Raw genomic sequence first — 10,264 nt, 5'->3', positions numbered from 1 at the left:
TATATATAAAAAAAAAAATTTCTTTTAACAACACTTTTTTAATAATTTTTTTACAACACATGAGAGCTGTTATGGATCCATTTTAAATATTTTTTAAATATAAATTTAAATAGACCAATAAAATAATGACACGTGTCCCGTTATAAAAAAATATTGTAAAAATATCATTGTCTATATATATCATATACCGAGATTGTGTTATCTCAGCCATGCATCATCAAATGAGTGAGAACCGTGCCATAGTTGCATGTCTCAAACTACACATATTCATAAGTATTATGTTAATTATTACATAATATAATCAAATATATTTATAATATTTAAAATAAAATTATTATAGGTTTATGTTTTAAATTTTGATATTTAAACTTTAAAACATAAATAATATAATTTTTTAATTAAACTACATTAAATTATTTTCACGTATGACGTCTCAGTATAGTTTCATTTTAATATTAAATCATCGTTTAAGAAGTAAAAACAAAACTTAATATTGTTAAATTAATAATATTATATTTATTCATTTTAAAATTTTAATAACAAAATTTGATTTTATATTCGAATTTAAGTGAAAAAAACAAAAACACATTTAAGAGTATATATAATATATTACATGAGAATGATGTTTTCTTATGTGGTGATGATATCCATGGTTTTCCTTTCTTGAAGGGAAGGGTCCCATCACAGCAGATCACCATAAAAGAATGCTCACTGACTAATAAAGCTAACAAGATGACTAAGCCATCAAGCAAATACTCCAACACTTGCTCATAATATATTCTTTTCTTCCTTCGTGCATGCTCAGAATCCAACATATATATTCAACAAAATAACAAATTAGTTACATATTATAATTAATAAAATGCTTTTTTTTAAAAAAAAAAATTAAACTTTTGCAAAGAACACGTATAAATTAAATTCTTATGACTTTTTAGAAAATCATATTGGTTAAAAACATAATTAAAACGTGATGTATAAAGACTTTTATTAAATTGGCTTTATAAAAATAAGTTAAATTTAAAGTTTATTTTCTTAATATTATTAAACTAATTCAAGTACTAATCCCTTTTAAACATGATGAAATGTATTAAAAATGTGAGCTCAATTAAAAGTATAATTAATTCAATTAGTATTTTTCTTTTGTTTGATTGTTAAAAGTGAAATCTAATCATCTGAATCGATCAATTTTAGTGAATAACGAGGCTTCTGGTAGAAGAAATGTAAAAGAAAAAGGCTAAAGGGTTTCTTTAACCGAAATGTATAGCAGTAAGAGCACAGAAAGGAAAATGAAAAAGAAAAGGGAAAGATTATAAGAAGACTTTGTAGAGGAGATTCTGCTGCCAAATTATAGCAGTCAAAATCATATTCTTTTCTTAATGGGAATGTGCTGTAAGACATCTTACAGATGGCATGGTAAATTAATCAACTTTAATTTCACAGTGATTATGAATGTTAGTTAAGTTCTTAATTTCATAAAATAAAAAATATATTTTATCAAACAGCTTTTAAATAGAGAATTTCTAGCTCTATAAATTATTTTTTTTTTATTTTTATTGAGATTTTGTCATTAATATTGAATTTAATTGAAAAAATAATCTTTAATTTATTTTATCACATACTAAAATTTTATTATATTTGAATACTCGAAGGAGAATTGTTTTCAATTTTATAGAATCATGAGAAAGATGACCTGTATATTAAAGTCATATCACTAAATTTTTTGTTTCTATATGCGCACCCATTATGGTTGAGTAAGAGAAATTTGAATGTTTTTGCATTTTGTATAATGAATTATCATTTAGATGTTTTTATTGAATACTCGTATTAATTGACTTTTAAATATAATTTAGATAAGAGAGTAAAATTTTATAGTTTTTTTTTATGATAATTTATAAAATTGACATGAGCTTAAATATAAGGGAGTATGATTATTTTGAAATGAGTAAATAGTGATGTTTGAAAAAATTAATATTGATTTATAATTTTAGTTATTAAAATTGATGGAATTTATATGACATATAAAAGTAATTGCCGATATTGATTAGAATTGCATAAATTTAAGGTCTAATATATATATATATATATATATATATATATATATATATATATATATAATTATTATAACTTTTATTGGCTATATATGTAACGTCCCGGCAACTTACAAGGACTGCTGACTGCCCCCACACATTAGGCTTTCCAGTGTGTTTTGTCCTCACTCACATACTTCCCAAGAAAACTTCCCGCAAGTTCTTATGAGTTAGGCTACCGAAAAACAAATGCATTTGTTGATATGAGTAGCCAAATCAATTCCTTTAAGCTATCCTTCAACTGTATAGTCCCATACCTATACAGTCTCTAGATCTCTCTCATTCCGGTGTATGTTCGATTCGTCCATGTGCCCCTTCCACTCGAAGTCTGCCAGGAGCCGTTCCTTATCCGTGCCCCTGCACCATGCTTCTTGCACCGGGGATCACTCCCCGCCCTCGTCAGTGCCCGAATGTCACAATATACATATGTAAATAGATAATATAGGATTTTCAAAATAGACAGAAGTCTAATGATTTATATTACTATTTTTTTTTTCTAAAACTATTAATTCTTAAACGTATATTAAGAAATATTAAATAAATGTGTTAAATTGGGCCGACCATTCCTTCATAATCTTGATTAGTGCATATAAATTTCATTATTTATTTTAAATACTCATTATATGTCTAACTGATTTATGAATAACTTACACCTTTATAGCATAGTGTGATATAAGCGTCATTTAATATCTTTTTCAGAAACATATTAATTTACTACATTTGTTGATTTCTTTAATATAAGAAATGAGAGACCTTACAAGTTTTCCTGAATTTCTTTACAGTGTTCAAGAACTCATCATTCTCAAGTTTACGCAAAGGTTTATCGATAGGTACAAAAACGCATTTTTTAAATTATATATATATATATATATATATATATATATATATATATATATATATATATATATATATTACAAATCAAGTAGTGACAAATATTACATGTATATGATTCGTTGTTATCTCTAAATATTATTAACCAACATTTATTTTATAATAGTGTTAAATGCATTCCAATGTTCATCTTCACGGCATAATAACTTTAATATGAAGAAAGTCGAGGGAGGAGAAGAAGAAAAAATAAAGGAAAAAAGGGGACACTGTGCATAGTTTAAGCAACTAGCTAGCTTTATTTTAAACTTGTCTGTTTCCAATAGTTGTCTGTTAGCTATAAACTCTCATTCGTATATTTAAAGAGTGATTACAAATTAGTGAGCTGTAATTAGTCTTTAAGGGTATAAATCTAAGTTTAGAAGCAAAAGAAATACGAAAGTTGAAACTTATGAAACACCGATAATTCTTGAATTAAAACGTCGAACGATTTTGTAATAAAGAAATTGAGTTCAGAAAAAATAAAAACTCAAAATTAACACTTTAAAAACTGTATCTTCATGACACATCTTATATAAGAGTCTACATTTACATTTAATTGTAAGATATGAGAAAAGAACCTATTAGAAAATGAGTTTTAAGACTAATTTAATTCTACAAAACTGATTTATAAGATGAGATTTGTACTTCTTCACGTCGAGGTATAGACATATTGAGCGTGAAAGTAGAATTAATAGATGATCTGATAACAGGTGAAACTAAATGTCACATAGATCTCGCTAGGATAGACTCTAACCATAACTCTGATACCATATTAAAAAGTGGTTTTTAAGTCTAATTCAACCCAACAAAATCGACTTGTAAGGTGAGGTTTGCACCCCACTTATATATTATAAATAATTGGCCTTATCTCTAGTGGACGTGAAACTTTCAACACTCAGATATATATATCTTGAGTGTGAGTCTAAAGATTAATAAATGATTCAATAATGGTCTGAGAACAGGTGGAACAATATATTCAACAAACAAAAAGTATCGCTATTAGCTACAAGCTTTCCAATAGAAGAAAAAGCAATGTGATGATCAACAAAATGAAAATAATGCATAGGAAAAGCATTAGCAGACCGAGATCAAATTATTAAAATTTGAAACGAAAAGAGGGGCAACAAACGGCACGCCATGTCCCATAAGGCTTTTGAAAAGCAGCCAAAATATTCCTTATCAAATAATGAAAAGAAGAAATAAAGAAAGAAAGTAGCATGTGAATATTTTTACAAAGCAATCCCTTTCCTCAGTCTATATAACGTGGAGTTTCGAATGCTCTTAGTTCAGTGAAGTAAATTCTACCTAAACCCAAAACTTGAGGCTAATGGATCCTACACAGGTGAAGAAAATTCAAGCCATGAAAAGGTACAAGAGACACAGGTTCCTGAACAATTTGTACGTATATTTTGTGAGTGCCTTAACTTGCAGTGTCTTCTGTTTTGTCACCTTCTGCATGCCATATCTTTCTTCTCTTCTCCGGCTCTTTTTCTTCGTCCACATCTCAAGTTTAGTACCAGTTTTGTTCAGCTCAAAGCTCCTGTTCATCATAGGCAACCTTATAATTTTCTTCCTCGTGGTAAACTCGAGAATCCTTTCCTCGGATCCTTCTTCAACTCCTGTTGTATACTATGATGAGTACATTCGGAGCAGTCAAACCCCGAAACCTCTTGTTGCAACTGTTGAGGTCAACCGAGGTAAAACTTTGGAGAAACATGTTGTCGGGGAAAATTTGGACATCGACTTAAAGTGCAAAGGGAGGGTTGAGAAAGGCACTGAAACATTCAAGGAAGACGACAACATAGATGCTGGAGATGAACAACGTTTGATTCCTTCATGTTCCGATGAACTGAACAAAAGGGCTGATGATTTTATTGCGAGAGTCAATAGGCAGAGAAGGCTTGAACTTAGCCTTCTGAATTATGGTGGTAGTTATTAAGTATATGGTGTTGTTGTATAGTACAAGAAAATCTTATTCTCAACTAGATTATTTTCCTCAAAATTTAATTGAGAATATTATAAATTATGTGTTACAGCATTTAACTCTAATCTTCATTCCGGATGGACAGATTTCTTATGTAAATAAATAAGTTATAAATGATAAAAGAGGTAAAAAAAAAGTATCGAAAATTTGTTTCAATTTTTTTACTAAGTGACAATTTCTATCTTTTGGCGTATATTTATACACGAATAGCTAGCAATGAGAATCAATGTAACTTTAAATGGAAATTCACCTACAAATAACGTTTTCAAAATTCATTAGGTTGGTAAATAAAGAAAATAATAAAAAGTGAAATATGTATCGTGATAATAATTTAAAGTGATTCCTTTGATATTGTACACATTGTAAAAAAAAAAATCATTAATCAGTAACTAATAAAATTCATTAATAATAGTAAAAATCTAATAATAATTTAAACTTTATATAGTATAAAGTTCATTGAAAAAATATTCACCAACAAATTTTTTATTGGTGGATCGATTTTTTTTTTATTGATTATCCACAATCAAAATATGTAGATAATTATCCATGACTTAAATTCATTGGAAATTATTTATTTTCAATTCGTTGATAATTATTTTCAATAAAATTTTGGCAACGTGGATGAGTCTTTTTCTTCTTTATTTTCTTTTTTTTTTCGTCTTCTTCTTACTCTTTGAATGATTAATTTATAATATTATTAATCATAAACATTTATAATTTTGCACTTCTAGATTATGTTAACACTTTTAGATTATGTTTTCTAAGAACTTGATTTGGATTATATCCTCTCACAGGATAATGAGAGTTGTTTGTTTTATGTTGTTATTTTAACTTAGATTTTATGTTTTTATAACTTGAATTTGAATTAAGTGAAGTCTTGATATCAAATTTTAGTGTCAATAATGTGTTGGTAAAACTTTATTTCCTTTAATTTAAATTGCTTTGCAACTAACAAGAAATATATAAAAAAAAATACATACATACATACATATATATATATATATATATATATATATATATATATGTATATATATATATATATATATATATAAATTAAACAAAAATACATCTTTTGATTTGAAAAATACATTACACACAAATTTGTATATGGATTATTCCGTAAATTGGTTATAAGTATGTATTTATTCAACATTATCTTTGAATTAATTCATGTGTAACTTATATATAGACCATTCTGTATGTAATTTTCTATAAATTCTATTATCTATGGATAACTTTATATATAATATTACCTATGAAATTTTTTATGCATGTAAATTTACTTACGCCTATTTTACATATGTTTTTTTACTATGTAATCTATGGATAATATGTTACCTACAATTTTATTTATTATATACAAATTTTATATCCTACTTCTCCTATTTTTTTATATTAACTTTGACCCCCTTAATATATAATCTGATTAAAAAGAATTTCACATACTTAAAAACTAACAATGTAATCAGATAAGTTGAGTAACTAATCTTGATTCATTTAAGTAGAGGTCGGTTACAAGATTATAAATAAAATTTTATATATTATTTATTAATCATGCCTTGACCATATTTCAATGTCTTTGCTTACAAACCTGTTGTGTTGAAAAAAAAAATGGAAGAGTAAACATAAGACATCTCCATTAGAAGATGATAAGTTGAAAATCTATATTTTATAATGTTAAAATATCTATACGTTGACATGACATAAAATTTAAAATGAAGAGTCTTCGTATAAAAATAAAAGATATAATTTTTTTTGTTTTAAAATATCAACAACTAAATAAAATATAAATCTTAATACACATTTTATAAAACCGTTGAAAATAAACTAAAACCTCTCCTAATATATCTTGCCATTAACAATTTATATTGGTCTTCTTTGTTCTTTATAAGAAAACATTTGATAATGTTGTATGCATGTGATTTGGATCTGGACAATCATCCAACTTAAAATACTTCATTGATAAGCAAAGTATGTACTTCCCAGTACTTGCATGTAAACATTCACACGTGGTAATTTTATAAAATACATAAAGCCTGCAAGCTTATATCTGGAACATCTCTAATCTTGTTTAATTTTGGTCCCAAATTCTTAGAACTTAAACTTTTGTAACCTTAAAGTGGGTCACCCGAAATGTTCCAAAATACGGTGGTAACCTTTTGCAAGACGCAGCATTTTCCCTTCAACGAATACATGGTACACCTACCTTTTTTTTTCACATGTAAATAAAATTTTGAATTTGAGTCTTGTTAATAAAAATATATAAAATATTCATTAATAAAATAGCAACTACATTTTTAATACATAACACCAATTTCACAATAAGAAAAACAAAATATTAAGTTTAAAATGACCCATTCACCCTTTGCTCTTTCCCTCTTATAAATATTCAAAAAGTCAGGTAATGATAGGTTGGGATAATTGTGATGTGAAATTGGCACTGGTTGATTAATTATGAAAGTAGTTGGTCGTAATATTGGTAGTATTAGTTAGGGGCGAATAAATGCATTAATTGAATTAAATAACTGTAAACCATTTTCTTTAACGTATTATTCAATCCAAATAAAGTATTATCTTGTACTTTTACATTAATTTAATATAGAATATAAGAATAAAATCATTATAAAAATATAAAATTTTGTATTTCTCTTAAAAATAAAAAATAGTATCAAATTAATATAAAAAGTTAGGTGAGTAAAAAAACATTTTTTTATTCAATCAGTTATATTCCACGTGTCTGTTGTAGGTGCAGCCGCCCAAGTATGATTTCAATTTATAACTACAATTTTCCCTATGCGTAATTAACTCAAATGTTTAAAGTGTTTAGAGAAATAGAATTTTAATTCAACTTAATGTTATAAAATTAATTTTTAAAATAAAATTTGCCTTCCGTTATATGTTATAAATTCTTTTATCGTTAGTCTATGTAAACTTCTAACAAAATTCGCTTATATGTGTTATTTATTTATATATTATATATTTTGGATCTAAATATAACTTTTATATAAATATTTGTTATTTTTATTTGTTTTTTATTGATACGCTTACTATACTTAAAATGTGTAATTAAAATGAATGCATCACTTTCTTCTCAGCTAATTTAAATTTTATATTGATGAGATTTGACAACAATCATAGAACAGGCCAACTACAGACTTGCCTATTATTGTCAAACTGTACTTATCCTCTTGGCTAGCTTAGACAACGACTTAACCAATTACTTGTTATATATCTATATATATTATAATTATTTAATTATAATATCTAACACACACACACATATTTATATATATATATATATATAACCTTATTTAAAAATTATTTAATTATAACACACAATCAAAATTTAACTAATAATTGTTTGTGATTTAAATAATAACATTATGTGTATTTGCATTCTTGAAACATACACAAAAAAAAATATTAATCCTTTAAACTATAAAAAAACAAAATAACGTTATGTTTCTTTATTTTAATGACAAACTGCAAAAATTACTCCGGTCTTAAATTAATAAGTGACTGACAAACTCTCCCTATAAGCCTAATAGTGTCACCCTTAAAATAAATTATACTATTAAAAAAGGAAAAAAGAGATTTTAATAATGAAAACTAAAATCTTAATTATGCTTTTATTATTATTATTACTATTATTATTATTATCATCTATATAATATATAAAGAAAATTAATCAATTTTTAATTTTATTCTTTAAATGAAAATTATTTTAAATTAAAATAACTATTTTATAAATTTCTTTAAGTGAATTTTTAAATTTAATAATTTTTAACTTCATATTTTAATCTTAAGAATTTTAATTTAAAAATTTATAATAAAATTATTTATATTTAAATTTATGATTATAATAATAACGATTTAATAATTTTATTATTTTTTTATTATTATAAAGAAAAGTAAACACTTAAATGTTTTCATTGGTTATTATTGTTTAAATAGTAAACTTAAGATTTTTAACTATGATTTATGCATATGTTGATATATACATTTACACATGATCACAATAACAATTATTATATATTCAGATCTTATTTGAATTAAATTTAGATGTTAGATACATAAAACACAAAAAACATACCAATTCACATTCATCAAAACATAATGTAAAAGGTAAGTAAATCTTAAAAGTAAATTCAAATATACAACATTTTTTTTAGTTTAACAGTTTTTGAGCATTTTACCATTACTACTACTTGACGAGTAATAAAACATATTATAACAAAAATTCAAGGTGATTTGAAATTTTTATATTCAATAATTAATGAGTGAAATAAATAATATGCAAATAAAAGAACTTATAATCTTGTTAGAGTTTAAAGTAATATGTAATATTTTATATATATCTTCTCTCAAAAATACATTTCAAACATAAATTCATTATTTTTTAAACAAATTGACATAAATCATACTATCTGTGTGGTTGTATCATAAAAGGTTTCTCACTAAATACCAACTACCCATCTATAAATGTTTTTTGGCTGTTATCAAAATATAGTAATATATAATGTCAGATAGATATTTACCTATTACTGGAAAGTTCTGATTCGGTTTCGATCTCGTCAGAATTTCAATTTCACAGAAGCCATGGATGCAATTAGCAAGCTTCTCAACATTGCATTGCCTCCTCTTTCACTACTTCTCCTCACCATTTTAATGCTACCTTCGCTCATCTTCAAGCTGCTCATGCATGTAAGAAAATCGCTGCGCAAAGAAAACGTAGCAAACAAAGTTGTATTAATCACCGGAGCAGCCTCAGGAATTGGCGAGGTCTGTTCTTTTTTCTATTCTTGTTAGAGCATCTTGTACCTGGAGATGTTTTTTGATGCAGAATTTTTGCTCTAGTAAATCTGAGTTTTACTTTTGGTGATTTTCAAAGCAAATAGCTTATGAATACGCAAGGCGAGGAGCAAAGCTTTCCCTGGTTGACATAAGAAATGAGAATCTCGTGGCAGTGAGTGATAAAGCAAGATCTCTGGGTTCTCCTGATGTTACCACCATTGCTGCTGATGTATCCAAGGTCCAAGACTGCAAACGCTTTGTTGAAGAAACATTCAACTACTTCGGAAGACGTATGTCAGTAGAAGAAGCTACTCACATTATAGTGTAATTTTTCGTTTGATGTTTCATTTCTATTTTTTTGTTTATAGCTAAAATTTGTAGATTTGGTGTTTTTGTGCAGTGGATCATCTGGTAAATAATGCAGGAATCGGTGGTAAAAAGCCTGTAACTGTGGAGAATATGCGTGATGTTTCTGAATACACTGCAGTTATGGTAAGATTATTTGTTAGGATGATTCATTGAATAAGCT

General features: G+C 26.1%; 2 protein-coding genes across 2 annotated transcripts in view; both read left to right on the top strand.

Moving 5' to 3' along the window:
- The first annotated feature begins 4,251 nt into the window (after window positions 1–4,251).
- Window positions 4,252–5,058, top strand: LOC106767940. The gene has a single exon (XM_014652908.2). It carries the CDS (start codon window positions 4,285–4,287, stop codon window positions 4,894–4,896), a length of 612 nt encoding a protein of 203 aa, XP_014508394.1. The 5' UTR covers window positions 4,252–4,284; the 3' UTR covers window positions 4,897–5,058.
- Window positions 5,059–9,475: 4,417 nt separating this feature from the next.
- The window catches only part of LOC106765539 (11-beta-hydroxysteroid dehydrogenase-like 4A), a 6,230-nt gene continuing 5,441 nt past the window's right edge, over window positions 9,476–10,264 (top strand). Inside the window, exons 1-3 of the mRNA XM_022784321.1 lie at window positions 9,476–9,723; window positions 9,833–10,025; window positions 10,136–10,227. Coding sequence (XP_022640042.1) covers window positions 9,541–9,723; window positions 9,833–10,025; window positions 10,136–10,227 — 468 coding nt within the window. The 5' untranslated portion in view covers window positions 9,476–9,540. The remainder of the gene's footprint in view (window positions 9,724–9,832; window positions 10,026–10,135; window positions 10,228–10,264) is intronic.

Source organism: Vigna radiata, chromosome 7, assembly GCF_000741045.1.
Source record: "Vigna radiata var. radiata cultivar VC1973A chromosome 7, Vradiata_ver6, whole genome shotgun sequence".
NCBI lineage: Eukaryota > Viridiplantae > Streptophyta > Magnoliopsida > Fabales > Fabaceae > Vigna > Vigna radiata.
This window is presented reverse-complemented; position numbering and strand designations above follow the sequence as displayed.